Source organism: Micromesistius poutassou (genome assembly GCF_964030765.1).
Source record: "Micromesistius poutassou genome assembly, chromosome: 6".
Taxonomy (NCBI): Eukaryota; Metazoa; Chordata; class Actinopteri; order Gadiformes; family Gadidae; genus Micromesistius; species Micromesistius poutassou.
Window position 1 is genome coordinate 2,734,491 of NC_140276.1, and position 16,275 is coordinate 2,750,765.

At 49.1% G+C, this 16,275-nt stretch overlaps 1 protein-coding gene across 1 annotated transcript in view; it reads left to right on the forward strand.

The window, feature by feature from the left end:
- Nucleotides 1-13,494, forward strand: part of LOC311344741 (testican-1-like) — a gene marked incomplete at both ends in the record, with an annotated part of 33,120 nt that extends 19,626 nt beyond the window's left edge. Inside the window, 6 exons of the mRNA XM_084469091.1 lie at nucleotides 5,298-5,412; nucleotides 7,856-7,975; nucleotides 8,064-8,285; nucleotides 9,885-9,947; nucleotides 10,719-10,856; nucleotides 13,268-13,494. Coding sequence (XP_084325217.1) covers nucleotides 5,298-5,412; nucleotides 7,856-7,975; nucleotides 8,064-8,285; nucleotides 9,885-9,947; nucleotides 10,719-10,856; nucleotides 13,268-13,494 — 885 coding nt within the window. The remainder of the gene's footprint in view (nucleotides 1-5,297; nucleotides 5,413-7,855; nucleotides 7,976-8,063; nucleotides 8,286-9,884; nucleotides 9,948-10,718; nucleotides 10,857-13,267) is intronic.
- Nucleotides 13,495-16,275: the final 2,781 nt, after the last annotated feature.

The following is a 16,275-nucleotide window of genomic DNA, read 5'->3' on the forward strand; positions in this document are numbered from 1 at the left end:
TTCCACAACGGCTGCTCGCTCTGAGGTTAAACACTCATATCAGTGAAGATAGCATTCCCGCTTTTATGTCCTCTCGCTCCCTCCCTGGTTCTCCGTCTGTCTCCCTGCGACGTTGAACAGTCTGTCTGGTATTTAAAGGAAGCCAAGATAGCTTTGATTCTCTCTTGCGCGTTCTCTCTCTCTCTCTCTCTCTACGGCTCTGTGTCTCCATGGCTCTGTGTTTATCTCCTTCCTCCGCTCCCTCGTTCCGCTGTGTCCGCACACTCTGGTCGGTGTGAGGCGGCCCGGGTGGAAGAGGGGGGGCCTCTACCCATACCGACCCTCCGTGTCGTCGTCCCCCCCCCGGGCTCCCTGGGCACTCTCTGGCACTTCGACGGCGGCCCGCAGCCGTGGTCACTGAGCGGGGGGTGTTTGGTTTTGTTTGTCGTGGAGATGGGAACCCTGCAGAGGGATTCTGCGGTGGTAATGACTCCTCGAAAAACAAAACCGGCGCAGGGGACGATGATTGGTTACAACCCCCGAAGGAGAAGTAATGGGATATGGTGTGTGTGTGTGTGTGTGTGTGTGTGTGTGTGTGTGTGTGTGTGTGTGTGTGTGTGTGTGTGTGTGTGTGTGCGTGTGCATGGGGGGGTGATTATAAAACGCAGTCACTAACACAAATGCAGCATTTGTAAAAGGCTAAAGTTGGCAACCTCGTAAATCATTCAAAGGTTCCAGTTCTTGTGTTCAAGTTATTGGTTGCTGACTTCTGTTTGTCTGTGTGTGCATGCATGTATTGTCCTGTGTGTGTGTGTGTGTGTGTGTGTGTGTGTGTGTGTGTGTGTGTGCCTGTGTATGTGCATGTGCATGTGTGTTGGTGCCTGTATTGTTCTGTGTGTGTGTGTGTGTGTGTGTGTGTATGTGTGCCTGTGTATGTGTGTGCCTCTGTGTGTGTGTGTGTGCCTCTGTGTGTACGTGTGTGCATGTGTGTGTGTGTGTGTGTATTGTTCTGTGAGTTAGTGTGTGTGTGTGTGTGTGTGTGTGTATTGTTCTGTGAGTTAGTGTGTGTGTGTGTGTGTGTGTGTGTGTGTGTGTGTGCCTCTGTGTGTGTATTGTTCTGTGAGTTAGTGTGTGTGTGTGTGTGTGTGTGTGTGTGTGTGTGTGTGTGTGTGTGTGTGTGTGCGTGTGTGTATTGTTCTGTGAGTTAGTGTGTGTGTGTGTGTGTGTGTGTGTGTGTGTGTATGCGTGTGTGTGTGTGTGTATTGTTCTGTGAGTTAGTGTGTGTGTGTGCCTGTGTGTGTATTGTTCTGTGAGTTAGTGTGTGTGTGTGTGTGTGTGTGTGTGTGTGTGCCTCTGTGTGTGTATTGTTCTGTGAGTTAGTGTGTGTGTGTGTGTGTGTGTGTGTGTGTGTGTGTGTGTGTGTGTGCATTACACTAAGGTTAACACGCTCAGCCAGTGTCAGTTATGGTAAATGGGATTCTTTAACCTGGACACCCTCTCCTCTCCAGGGGAGCCGGCGGGGCGCTCTGTAGCCCCGGCAGCAGAAGGGAATTGTCAGTCAGTGAATGGACTAAGTCCCCTGGCTAAATTAAATTTGTCCCAGCAGCAGTGTCTGACAAGCACACAAAGAGAAGTAAGAGGATGGATTATGTTCTCTGACTCTCCCCTCCTCCCCCCCTCCTCCCCTCATCTCCTCCCCTCTCCTCTCTCCTCCCCTACTCTCCTCTCTCCTCCCCTCATCTCCTCCCCTCTCCTCTCTCCTCCCCTACTCTCCTCTCTCCTCGCCTACTCTCCTCTCTCCTCCCCTCCCGTCCTGTCTCATCCACACCCCTCCTCTCGCCTCCTCTCCTTTCCTCTCCTCTCCTCCCCTCTCCTCTCATCCCCTCCCCTCCTCTCCTCTCTTCTCCTCTATCCTCCCATCCTCTTCTTTCCTCTCCCCTACTCTCCTTCTCTCCTCCTCTCCTTCTCTCCCCTCTCCTCTTATCTTCTCCTCTCAAGTGTGTGTGTGTGTGTGTGTGTGTGTGTGTGTGTGTGTGTGTGTGTGTGTGTGTGTGTGTGTGTGTGTGTGTGTGTGTGTGTGTGTGTGTACGTGTGTACGTGTGTACGTGTCCAAGGTCCTCTTAGTCCTATCTCAAACACACACACAGACACACACACACACACACACACAAGGCCCTGCTAGTCCTATCTGACACACACACACACACACACACACACACACACACACACACACACACACACACATATGCATAAAGACACAAAGACACACTTCGCTTGCAGCAAACCCATTATTATTATTTTTGCCCAACCTTATTTGCATAGCATGCGAGAGAGCCGGCACTGACTCAATGCGCTCCACAGAGACCCACTACGTTGCACACTCTTAAAAGATGAACACATCTTTGTTGCCAGGTATCCATGTTATAAGATTGACATTTCCATTTGGTCTTCCCTGTTGGGAACCTTCAGCAGCAGAGAGATGCCTGGGGGCTTATGTAAATCGACTGCTGCGACGATGAAACACTCATTCTCCTCATGGAAAGCATTCCCTTTGTCAGGCTCTCATGAACTCATGAACTAACAAGCCCCAGAACCACCCCTACCACAGAGAACATGGACCTGTCCACAGGAGCCCTGTGGTAGCCTTGTATCGATCTCCGAGGCCACTAGTCGTCTCTTTTTGCAGTCAGCCTGGCCCGAGCCTTTCCAAAACATCAAAGAAGATATTCTAAGACCAGTAGGTATATGTATAATCAGACCAATCAGCACTAGGGGGAGGTATAATTAGACCAATCAGCACTAGGGGGAGGTATAATTAGACCAATCAGCACTAGGGGGAGGTATAATTAGACTGATCAGCACTAGGAAGTGGTATGATAAGACCAATCAGTGGTAATAGAAGGGAGTTTCAGTACATGATGAACAAGGAGCGCAACAGTCTATCTAATTAAAAAGACATTGGTGACGCCCCTGGGTTAAAACCGCCAATTATCCGAAACACAGAGAATAACGATGTGGAAAGATGACCATAAATCCGCACAAAAAGCTTTTCCCAGATTAGAATATGTTTCTGCTCTGCGTTCAACCACATTCAGCGAGAGCAAAGACGGCAGGCCGGATTAGTTAGAATAATGTAAGGCCACACTTTGGCCAAACGTGGAAATCAATTAGTGCCCAGCGAAGGCGAGACTGATATTCATATTGAAACACCAAAGTGAATATCAGGATGACGAGGCTATGAGACGGCTGTGAAGATGGAGCCCTCTGCTAATAATCTTCCCTCAGATCAGCCGGGGAGAGGAGAGGCTGAGAGCATCAGATCTCCGGGATCAGCCACTTGGCAGAGGAACCAAACTGCCGTCAGGCAATTAGAGGAGAATGTTGTTAGGGTAACATGAAAGCAGAGAAGGGAACGTTTTTTACAACATTTTTTTTAACGTTTTTTTTCATATATATATATATATATATATATATATACTGCAATAACAAGCTTTATATATATATATATATATATATATATAAAGCTTGTTATTGCAGTTAATGAGTGGCAAAAGGCAAAAAAACACTTTCCAAGCTTTGCTTTTTTGTGTGTGTGTGTGTGTGTGTGTTCTGTGTGTGTATGTGTGTTTCTATGTGTTTGCATGTGTGTGTGTGTGTGTGTGTGTGTGTGTGGGTGTATGCGTGCGTGTGTTCGCATGTGTTTGTGTCTGTGTGTGTGCGCGTGTCTGTTTCTGTGTGTGATGGTGTGTGTGTGTGTGCGCGCGTGTGTGTGTGTCAGTGCTTTGCCATGGGCTACGTTCTGCTCCGTGCCGGATGTCATTCTGGATCGATTCTTGATCCCGGACATAAAAGATGGACGGCGAGGGCGGCGGGGAAGGAAGGAAGGAGAGGAGAGGAGATAGGAAAGGAGTTCAAATCCCCTGTTTGATCGCTCACCTCGGTTCAGATCGATGGTGCATCCTGAGTGAAACACGCGGCCTGTGTAGCTCCTCCTCCTCCTGTGGACACATGGGAGTTCTCTGTTAACCACACAGAAGACCGAAGAACCAGAGGCCAGCTTTGGGCCTCTGAGTGTCTTCACCGTCCTCCTCAAGGTGCAGAAGAGAAGGAGACATCTGATCCCTCCTGCGTTTCTCCCAACATCTGGGACTTGCCCGCCCCCCCCCTCGACGGCCCCTGTGTGTGTATGGGTCCCTGTAGGGTTGGGTATAGTACTGTTGGTTCAGTACTGACAGAACTAACAGTCCACAGGTCTAGCGTTTGTGTACCCCCAAAGCCCTGTAGAGTGTACAAGGAGGAGAGACACAAACATGCACACGCAAACACGCACACGCACACACACACACACACACACACACACAGACACACACACACACACACAAGCAAACACACCCCCATATATACACACACAATCACACACGCACACACACAGACACACGCACACACACACACACACACACACACACACGCACACACAGATTTGGTATAAACACATTCTATCCTATATAGGGTAAACATATTTTGTGTTTACAGCAATACCACCCCCCCCTCCTCTCACACACACATACACACATACACACACATGTACACACACACACACACACACACACACAGATTTGGTATAAACACATTATATCCTATATAGGGTAAACATATTTTATGTTTACAGCAATACCACACCCCCCCTCCTCTCACACACACATATACATACACACACACACACACACACACACACACACACACACACACACACACACACACACACACACACACACACACACACACACACACACACATACACACACACACACACACACACACACTGCAGCAGGCCTACTCTAATTCCAGTGTGTGATCTATCTAGTGAAAGGACATATCGGCCTCATGATATATTCCCTTTATTGTCAGTGTCAATTTGTTTGTCAAGGGCTTGCAAACCAATGTCCTAGTACTCTGCCCGCCTGAGGGGAGCGAGGTTCACCCAGTGTGTGGTGTGTGTGTGCTTAATTTAAAACCCAGTGTGGCTGTCAAACCGAAAGCAAGACAGCGATGGCAGCAGGATCACGGTTTACTTTGAGGTCACGTCAAACCCAAGACATCACCGCCGTCACCACAGCGTACATCCACACAAACACTCCTCTGGACAGACTCCTTTCGGACATCACAGCGGCTCAATGACAAAGGTCTTAATCCCACGGTGTGTCTGTGTATGTGTGTGTCCCCCCGACACACACACACATGTGCGTCGGCTCTGTGAGAGCCATGCGTTTGGCTGGGCTGTTCTGAGCCCATCACAACGCAAGAGCTCCTCCTCCCAGCCTCTGAGTGTGACGCGCGGGCCGGAGATCTCCAGGTCTCAGACTGACTGTGCCGGCGTGAAGACTTCAATCGTCACCTGGAGGGGAGGCCTCTCAGGGCCGGTGGCAATTGCCGGTGCGGCAGAGCACAGGTAACGAAGCACAGGGAGAACTGAGAGGGAGAGGAATGGAGAGAGAGAGTCAAAACGGACAAGAGACACTCAAATCATCCGGGATGCACTTGTGGGACAGGCTGTGAGAGAGAGAGAGAGAGAGAGAGAGATATAACCAAAGAGAGAGGGACAGAAATAGAGGAGAGAGAGTGATGAGTGAAATGGCAGGTCGGCTACTCGGGCCAATTTAGGTTATAAGGACAGAGTGAGACAGAGAAGATCAAATTGCTCAGGGGATGTACTTTCAGCTACTTCTAGGCTCATGGCTTCACTCTTTGTTCAGAGGACCTGCTGTGAGACAGACTTCCATAAGTGGGGGTCTTTCAAACAGATTGACAGTAAGGGCAGAGAGCGGGAGAGAGAGAGAGAGCAAGATATTAAGAAAGAAGGAGGAACGGGTGAACGAATGAAAGGCAGGAACTGTCTTGAATTATGCAGGAGAACATTCATGAGGTAAAGAGGGCCGAAAGGTGGGGTAGCAGGAGAGAGATATTCCTGAGCTTCCTGTGTCTGGGAGAGCGCAACCCTTTGCCCAGTTTGGTGTGTGAGCCTGGGGCAGGGGGTCACCCGATGCGTTTGGGAGGGTGGATCGTGCAGGACATGCTACCACCAGGATCCCAGCCTGCTGGCGTTCTGTGCTCTCCGTCCTGCGGAAATGAATTGCAAGCCTGCTATCAGCCCCCCCCCCGTTATATATATATATATATATATATATATGAGGTACACTGGCTGTGCAAACACACGCTTAAACCGTCAGCCTATCTTTTCTGTCTGTCAGAATGCCCCGTACTTCTCGGCTGTATTTGTATTACTGGGATGGTTCATGCATAAAAAATTAGCCCATTTATATAATAGCGAGATTTTTGACAGAATTATTTTCCTGAAAAAAGTGATGACATGACTTCAGTTGAACCTAGTAGTAATTGTACCTCTGTTCAACAGCTACACTATTATTAATTTTACCAACTTTATAATTATACATATTATTTTGCACATTGTGAGGCAAATAACATGCCTGCTGGTTTGCATTCAGATGTCAATCGCTTTGAGAAGTGAAACGCTTGACTTTTCCCCTATGGCTGCTGTGTGTGTTTGATTCTGTCTGTCTGCATGTGGGTTTGTGCGTGCATGCGTACGTATGTGTGTGTGTGTGTGTGTGTGTGTGTGTGTGTGTGTGAGCATGTGTGTGAGCATGTGGGTTTGTGCCTGCGTGTGTGCGTGCATGCGTTTGTGCATACGTGTGTGTGTGTGTGTGTTTGTGTGTGGTTGTGTGTGTGTGTGGACTCCAGACACATCCTGCGCAACATATCCTGCGCAACGCTCCCTGTGGCGAGGTTTGATGGGCTGTGTCAGACAGAGGCAGCACTGTGCTCTTTGTGCTCCCCTCTCGGTGTATTGTAAAGCACACAAAGGAAGACACACATCAAGGCGTGTCAATGGAAAAAAAAAACAGAGATGGACAAAGAGGGATTGACGGGCAGGTTCGCCGAGAGGTGAAGAGGAGGCTGGTTTCACCTGCTGTTTACCCGCCTTTCTGCATCATGCACGGCATGAGTGTTCTTTTGATTGCTATACTTTAGTTTATTTTGCATTTCTGCCAGGATGGGTTGTATTTCCGTTGTTCCGATTGAGATAAATTCAGGCATTTTCATCCTTTGTCGCTAAGTCTTTATTGCCTATTTCGTCATTGTGTGTTCGCTATGGGGTAAACCTGGTGTAAAATAAATAAGAATAGAACGCATGCGTGCATGTTTGCAACTCGTGAAAACGAAATGCTAAAGGTTTGCCTATTATTTGGGCTTTTTTGCTCCCTTTTAATTATCACCATACTCCAAATGCATGAGCCCATGGCAGCCACACATCACCACACACATGCGGACACACACACACACACACCAAAACAAAGCAAAGTTAATTGCTTATTAGCATTTCCAAATGTCATGTGTTTGAACTCAGGTAAGGAAGGCAGCAAACAATTTTTTGTGTGTGCGCGTGGGAGTGTGTTTAACCACCACTAAGAGCCGAAAGGCAAAGTAAATAGAACATTTAAAAGCAGAAAAAGTTCCCCCTCTCTTCTTTCGTGTTTTTTTGTGTGTGTATGTGTGATCGGGCATGTGTACTGTGCACTAAATACTTGTGTGTGTGTGTGTGTGTGTGTGTGTGTGTGTGTGTGTGTGTGTGTGTGTGTATTTTGGTGTGTGTGTGCGTGCGCGTGTGTGTTTTGGTGTGTGTATGTGTGATTGGGCATGTGTACTGTGCACTAAATACTTTGGTGTGTGCGTGTGTGTGTGTGCGTGTGTGTGTGCGTGCGCGTGTGCGTGCGTGTGTGTGTGTGTGCGTGTGTGTGTGTGTGTGTGCGTGTGTGCGTGCGTGTGTGTGTGTGTGTGTGTGTGTGCGTGTGTGCAGTCTGCAGTGACAGAGACCTCCACAGTCTGGCCTCCAGACTGAAGGACTGGTTCGGCGTTCTCCACCTCGATGCCAACCGAGACCTCAAAGCCTCGGACAGCTCTGACTCCGCCCAGGGACGTGAGTACAGCCCTCCTGTGGTGGCGTCACGGTTACCGTGACAACAACGATGACGCCACGGACCACGTGATCTCTTCTTCTCCTCCAGGCTTCGACACCAGCATCCTGCCCATCTGCAAGGACTCGCTGGGCTGGATGTTCAACAAGCTGGACGTGAACTTTGACCTGCTGCTGGACCAATCAGAGCTGAGCACCCTCTACCTGGACAAGTACGAGCTGTGCATGAAGCCGCTCTTCAACTCCTGCGACTCCTTCAAGGATGGAAAGCTCTCCAACAACGAGTGGTGCTACTGCTTCCAGAAGCCCGAGGGTGAGTGGGGAGAGAGAGAGGGGGAGGGGGGGGGGGGGGGGAGAGAGAGAGTTGGAGGAGGGAGAGGGATGGAGAGAGAGAGGGATGGAGAGAGAGAGGGGGGAGAGAGAGGGAGGGTGGAGATAGAGAGAGAGAGAGAGAGGGAGGGGGGGAGAGAGAGAGGGAGAGGGAAAGAGGCATAGGAGGGGAGGAAGAGAGAGGGGGGGGGGAGAGAGAGAGGAAGGGATGTCATTTGACAAATTCACAACAAAAACAAATATGCAGTTCAAATTGGCCTGAACCGATCTACCACTCTTTAACATCGATGTGAACAAACTTCCGTCAACCCTTGAGAGCTAGCGGTGTCTCAGTAAACAGCGGCTCGGGAAGCTGCTGCACCATAACTAAACCAATCCATCCACTCAGAACAGCAGAGCTCAGCAGAGTAGAAAACCAATTAAAAACAACAAATCAGCGATAATTCAAGATAATACAAGTCATTCGGGGAAAAAAAACAAACAAACAAATAAACACTGCAGATTGCAGCGTATTGGCTGCTAAATAGTTAAATACGTGCTCTCCAATGGAAGCCCGTAATATTCTCATGGTCGTCGTCCTCACGCTGTATCCACGCGGCTGTGGGGTCGATACAGCCGGTGCGTTAACTAACCCACAGAGGAGGGAGGGCTGCTGATAGGAGAGGAAGAGGAAGGTGGTGAAGGGAGAGGAAGAGGAAGGTGGTGAAGGGAGAGGAAGAGGAAGGCTGCTGAAGGGAGAGGAAGAGGAAGGGTGGTGAAGGGAGAGGAAGAGGAAGGGTGGTGAAGGGAGAGGAAGATGGCGAAAGGAGAGGAAGAGGAAGGTGGTGAAGGGAGAGGAAGAGGAAGGTGGTGAAGGGAGAGGAAGAGGAAGGTGGTGAAGGGAGAGGAAGAGGAAGGCTGCTGAAGGGAGAGGAAGAGGAAGGGTGGTGAAGGGAGAGGAAGAGGAAGGGTGGTGAAGGGAGAGGAAGATGGCGAAAGGAGAGGAAGAGGAAGGTGGTGAAGGGAGAGGAAGAGGAAGGTGGTGAAGGGAGAGGAAGAGGAAGGTGGTGAAGGGAGAGGAAGAGGAAGGTGGTGAAGGGAGAGGAAGAGGAAGGTGGTGAAGGGAGAGGAAGAGGAAGATGGCGAAAGGAGAAGAAGAGGAAGGTGGTGAAGGGAGAGGAAGAGGAAGGTGGTGAAGGGAGAGGAAGAGGAAGGTGGTGAAGGGAGAGGAAGAGGAAGGTGGTGAAGGGAGAGGAAGAGGAAGGTGGTAAAGGGAGCCACACCGCAGAGAGACCAGTAGAGGTCTCTCTGCGCCCCCCCCCCCACTGCGCCTAGGAGACGAGAGAGAGAGAGGGAGGGAGGCAAGGGAGCGAGCTCTGCACGAGGACACCCGAGGGATCATGTTGTTAAAGTGCGGACGTTAGCGGGACAGGAACACCAGACGAAGCAGGGACACTGTAGGAAGGAAACAGTCACGAATAGATGAAGACGAAGAGGAGGTGCAGAGAGAGACGCAGGAAGAGGAAGAGGCAGAGCGGACCGGGACACTGTCAACTGACGTCTGAACTGAAGTCCTGTCTTTTGTGTGTTTTTGGGACTCCAGGACTGCCCTGCCAGAACCAGAAGAGCAGGGCTCAGCTGCTGGGGCCACACAAGAGTCTCATTGGTCAGTCTGGGTGATTGACAGCAGTCCCAACCCCCGCCCTCCTAACCCCCATGTGGTTGTTTGTGGTCAACGTGTCACATCTCTCTTGTGGTTCACATGCTATAGGAGAGGTCTTTCCCTTTCTGTTTCTGTGTGTGTGTGTGTGTGTGTGTGTGTGTGTGTGTGTGTGTGTGTGTGTGTGTGTGTGTGTGTGTGTGTGTGTGTGTGTGTGTGTGTGTGTGTGTGTGTGTGTGTGTGTGTGTGTGTGCGTTCATGCTGGCCTGTGGATGTGTTGGGTCTAATTTAGAGTTAATGGCTTTCTCCCAGCAGGATGTTTGACACTGGTTTTGGTTCGCCTTGCTGTGGTAATCAACTCTAACCTCCCTCTCCACCCCCCGACTCACACTCACACACACACCCCTTCTCTCTTCTCTCTTTTTCTATTTCCTCTATTTCTGTCCCTCTCTCTTTGGTTATATCTCTCCTCTCCACTCTCTCCCTCTTTCTATCGCTCTCACTCTCTCCTGTTCCCTCTCTGTCCCTCTCGCTCTCTCTCTCCCTCTCCCTCTCCTTCTCTATCTCTCTCTCTCTCTCTCTCTCTCTCTCTCTCTCTCTCTCTCTCTCTCTCTCTCCTCTCTCTCTCCTCCCTCTGTCTCTCTCTCTCTCTCCCTCTCTCTCTCCTCCCTCTGTCTCTCTCTCTCTCTCTTTCTCTCCCTCTCCTTCTCTCTCCCTCTCTCTCTCCCTCTCTCTCCCTCTCTCTCCCTCCGTCTCTATGTCTCTCGTCCTATGTAGGAGCCTACATCCCTCGCTGTACGGAGGTGGGCTACTTCAAGCCCACTCAGTGTCACGGCAGCGCGGGTCAGTGTTGGTGTGTGGACAAATACGGCAACGAGATCGCAGGCTCCAGGAAACAGGGCAACCCCAGCTGTGGTACGACTACAGCACACACACACACACACACATAATATAATGTTTGGGTCGGGATAAGGTTAGTGTGGTGGCTAGGCAGCCAAAAGGTACCAGGTTCGATCCCCAATGTCCAAAGTCTTCCTTTAGGACTGTCCGAGCCCCAGCTGCTCACGTGTACTCGCTACTGATAAAAGGGTCCGCTGAATGCTTTGGCTGTAGATAGTGACAGTACAGTAAAAGGTTTATTAGTTACAGTTTTTCACAATTGTTTAAACACATTAATTGGAACATCAGACACAATGTGCACAACCTGAAACTCATGTACAAACTGCAAAACCAATTCTGCTGAACTCCAAGCACATTTTCTGCTTTAGACTCAGATTCCCATTCCAAACCCTACCCAACACTACACAAAATTCTCTATATCTTGCACACTCTTCCTGAATTCCCTCTCTTGGTGTTCACACAGAACACACTGCCAATCACATTTCTAAACTCCAAAGGCTGTTGTGCAATTAGCAATCTGCAATTTGCTATAGAATGGTCACAGAAGAAAGACATGGCACTAAAGTACAGACATTGAGTAGTATCACTCTATGAGAATGTTGATAATGGTGATCATGATGAACATCATCATGATCATTATTTAGGATATTATCCATCTTATGGTGGAAATCTACTCGATGTATTGACCCTTATGGGTATGTGTATGTGTATGTATTTATGTAGGTAAGTGTATGTATGTATATGCAAACACACTGTATGTATGACATTTGTTTGTTACTCTTAAAAATGTGAGAAGGGGGGGCTTGATATAAGCTGAAGCTTCTGCCCTACCCTTTGGTTACGACCATTAAAAATGCATTAACTCGATCATTCATTCATTCATTCATTCATTCATTCATTCATTCAGATGTTTTGTTTACAGTATTGCCTATTTTCTGTTATCTCTTTCATTTCATCCTGTTTGCTGTGATTTATAGTAGACTGCACATTTTGGATACAAATACAGTATTTTTTGTTACTGTAAAGTATTGTGTGTTGTTTTCTATTTGAGTGTACCTAAAAACATTAACATTAGGTAATATTTTACACCCAACTGGTGACAGTGTAACACTCAACATGCAAAAGCATAATTCTACTGATTAAGCATTCATATAGTGTTTTCCATTCATACTATAGTGTTTTCCATTCTGCACACCAGTGTTCAATGGGTGACTAGAAATGTCCACTCATGATCTATGTGTTTGTCATTTGAAAAGAAAATACCATTTAGTGAAGAGTTAACACTGTTTTGAGGACAAAGTGTGCTTTTGCAAGAGAAGTGTAGGATTTTGCATTTTGTGTGTGAGTTTTGAAATTTGTGCTTAGGGTTTTGAGAAAGTGAGGTAGTCTATCAGGAAATGTGTTTAAGCAATTGTGAAAAACTGTAAATAGACCCTGCACTTTTGGTTCAAAATAACATTTCCAATTCAGTCCGTGCAGTAAAAAGACAGGGTCTTTTTACTGCACGGACTGAATTGGTTTGGAGGGGGAGGTAATCCCTGGGTTGATTTTTGGCCAGAGGGTTTCTGTCCCTCATAGCTTTAATAAGTTTAAACCAAATCAATGTTTTGCAGGGAGAAAGTGTCCTTCTGCGACTACTTGGGAATAGGCCAAATGGTTATTTTGATGACCAGTCATACAGCAAGTCAAAAAATATAAACGAAAAAAAAATCCAATATTTGCAGCCTCGGATTCTGTACACAAGTTTGCTTGATTTAAAGACTCTCCATATATTTTTGTTCATTTTGTCCTTCGATGTCTAGAAAATTAGCCTTGTGAGACCACCCTGAGATTCACATTAGGGTTTTGAAATAGATCTATGTCTGGCCTTGGCCGGGCAGCAATTTATTTACCAATTTGCTGTGGCTTTACGTTGTTCAAATAAATCCAACTTCTACTCTGAGAAAAGCCCTCTGGGCAGATCTCAGCTTTAATTTTTATTGCTACACTTTCCCCGGTCGCCACCATTGTTTTTGTTATTTGTAAGACTGTCTCGCTCCTTGTTCATCATGAAACAAAACTCCCTCCCCCTAGCGCTGATTGGTCCTATCATAACGCACCCTAGCGCTGATTGGCCCTGTAAAACATCCACTTAGTGCTGATTGGTCCTCCTTCAAGTGCTGATAGGTCCAATAAAACATCTGCTTAGCACTGATTGGTCCAATAAAACATCTGCTTAGCGCTGATTCGTCCTAGCATACCTCCCTCAAGTGCTGATTGGTCTAGGCATACCTCTGCCTAGCACTGATAGGTGCTATAAAACCTCTGCTGAGCGCTGATTGGTCCAATAAATAAAACCTCCGGCAGAGGGTCTCTCACGAGTCCACCAGCAGCAGCCCCGGGTCGGTGACCCGGCCTCCTCCTCCGTCTGGTTCTCTCCCGTGCAGACGAGGAGCGGGAGACCTCGGGGGAGTCCGGCAGCGGAGGAGCCGTGGTCCTCCTCCTCGACGACCGGGAGGAGGAGGAGGAGGAGGAGGAGCCCCCCTCGGTGAGTGGGCGTGGTCGACAGAAGAAGAAGGGGCGGGGCCGGATGGCTCACCACCACCGGAGAGCCATGGAGGACGACGAGGACGGGGGCGAGGTCAAAGACGACGAGATGGGATACATCTGGTAGCACCGCCGCCCCCCCCGGACAGCCTTTGACGTCAGCCAACCAGGAGCCTCCGTTAACCCAGCACCGACCTGAAGCCATCCCTGCCTGCTCTTTGTCCCCCCACCCCCACCCCCCCCCTTTATCCACCTGGCATTGGTCCATCCTTCGGAACGAGGACTTGTTCCGATATCGACCGGCTGTCGTCCTAAGTATTCTCCTGAGTGACAAACAGCCATGTGACCACTCCTCCTCCTCCTGTCCTCCCGTGATCCCACCGTCTCATCTCCCCCTCCTGGCTCTACCTCTGCTCCTCCCTCCCAGCTCTGCGGTGTGCTCTCCTCTCCTTCGTTGTCTTCTTCAGTGTGTGTGTGTGTGTGTGTGTGTGTGTGTGTGTGTGTGTGTGTGTGTGTGTGTGTGTGTGTGTGTGTGTGTGTGTGTGTGTGTGTGTGTGTGTGTGTGTGTGTGTGCGTCCGTCCCCTCCCTATCTCTGAGTGTAGATGGATGTGTACCCTCCGGTCCGCCTTGAGATCCCAGCTGTGAGCCGAATGTAAATAAGCCCCCACAGCAGAGCCGGTCTCCAGCTCCAGCGTTCCCCCCGTCGTCTCCACTGATGTGCCGTGGCCCCAGCAGGGGGGGGGGGGGGCTACCAGGGGGGGGGGGCCGGGTACACGGGCGTCGTCGTGTGTAACTCACCAGAGGAATTGCACGATTGCTTTGTTTTCATCTTGAACGTCCCAGACTGACGCCCCCCCCCCCCCCCCCCCCCCCAATAACGACGCAGTGAGAGTAACGATGTACCCCCCCCCCCCCCCCCCCGTTGTCGATGTTGGTGTTGTTGCATGTGTCGCATCGTCTCCGTGTTAAGTGTAGCCTCTGGTGTAGGTGGACCACCAGACACCAGACCCCCCCCCTCCAGCCCCAGAGACGTATCACGCAGCGAGACACCGCTCACCCAGGGGGGGGGGGGGGGGGGGGCGGTGGTCCTAGCGGCGTTTCTCTGCCGCCGTGGTTCGCTATTAACCCCCCCCGACCGGGACTCGCAAGAGGCATATCCCATCGCTGGGTCTAGGTAAACACCCCCCCCCCCCACACACACACACACACGGCCCCCCCACTGCGCTCAGCACTCGCTCCAGGGCTGCTGTTAGTCGGTAATGCTGCTGCTGTGCCCCCCCCCCCCCTCCCCACCCCCCCGGGCACAGGGGGGGAAGAGGAAGGAGAATTTATTTATTTGATTTCTTTCTTCGTTTTCAGTCTGCCTCTGGATGATGGATTTGTGAATTGGTTTGGAGTTAGAGCCGTTCCACTATGTCAACGAGCGAGTGAACGTTTTGTTTGTAACTTTGACGAGTATAAGTAAAGTGGCACCTTGATTGTCTTTGGAAACCTGCAGAGAGTGTGTGTCCTTGAGTGTCTGGGTGTCTTTGTAAAGTCGGGTAATATCTGACACAAGGGGTCAAACGGAAATTCAAGCATGGCAAAGCTCTATTTTTTCCAATTCCTGTACTGTAATCGTTTAGAACTAGGGGCAAAAATGCCGGCATTGGCCTTTTGATTAATCATGTCAATTAGTTCTGAATGTATATAGGTGAAGGTTAAATGACTGTTTATACCAAACCAATGCATAAAACACAGGTTTGAAGATCAATTGAAGGTAAAGGTAGACCTATACGTGGCTGATGGACGGGCCATTAGGCTAACTTGAGATTAATCTAGTTTTTTTTTTACATCATAATGGTAGCAACATGTTGCTGAATTAATCCACTACTGCGAGCGATAAGGAGTAATTATGTTTTTTGGATATCCAAATGGATGTGAACGCTGCCTCATGTGCATTTGGCCCAGACTGTGGCATTAAACTGGGACCATTGCTCATCCAGACCTGCCACCTCCCACCTGCTGCACCTTCACGGCTGGGTGCCCTTGCATTAGACAGCTTGTGGCATGTCTGCACAGGTCATCACCTCTGCAACCAACACTGCAAACACACACACACACACACATCTTACCATGTCGGGGGCCACCTGTCGGGGCAATTTGGCGGACAGTTCAGCACTGTCGCCAAAACGGGTAAATATTGCTCTAATTTTTTGGCATTTTAGAAAATACTTCACACGCCATCGTTCTCATTAATTCTTGGGCGGAGCGAGGAATAGAGAGATGCAACGGCACTCTAGTGTTGAGAAACGAAGAGAACTCGCCCGCTAATTTATTCAACGTGGTTCGCGGTTCCACTGGCTTAACCGCTGGTGAACAGCGAATACATTAAATTGCATTGCCAGGACACAGCGATATCAGCAGCGGTTTCACATTACCTCCAGCCCACTACGCCAATTTGTCTATTTACCCATTACGGATATTTTTTTGCTCATCTGAGTGAGTACCTACGCTACTCCCAACAGTCGGCTGATCCATCCATTTCTCTAATGCCACTGAAGTAGTTTCTGAAACAAATCCATTATGTTGGACGCAATAATAGTAACAGTGCGACCCGAATGCCTCATTGAGGCGCGGTGCAGCAGCGCCCTCTGGTGGTCACCTTACTGGCCGCTGACGTTTGATTGGGAATTACAAAAAGAGGCTTATCTCTCAAGGTTACTCAAACTGATACTGTTATATCATTGAAACTTGGCAGATTTAAGCATAACCTACAAACTTTATTCACATTGCAAAGGTAGTGGTTTCCAGTAACATTTTAACAGCAAAAGCAGAGTAGACAAATTTGACACAAAATAAAGACCAAGTAATTCCCTTTTACAAAGACAAAATAAAAAAGCACATTCATCCGATGTATTTCTACAT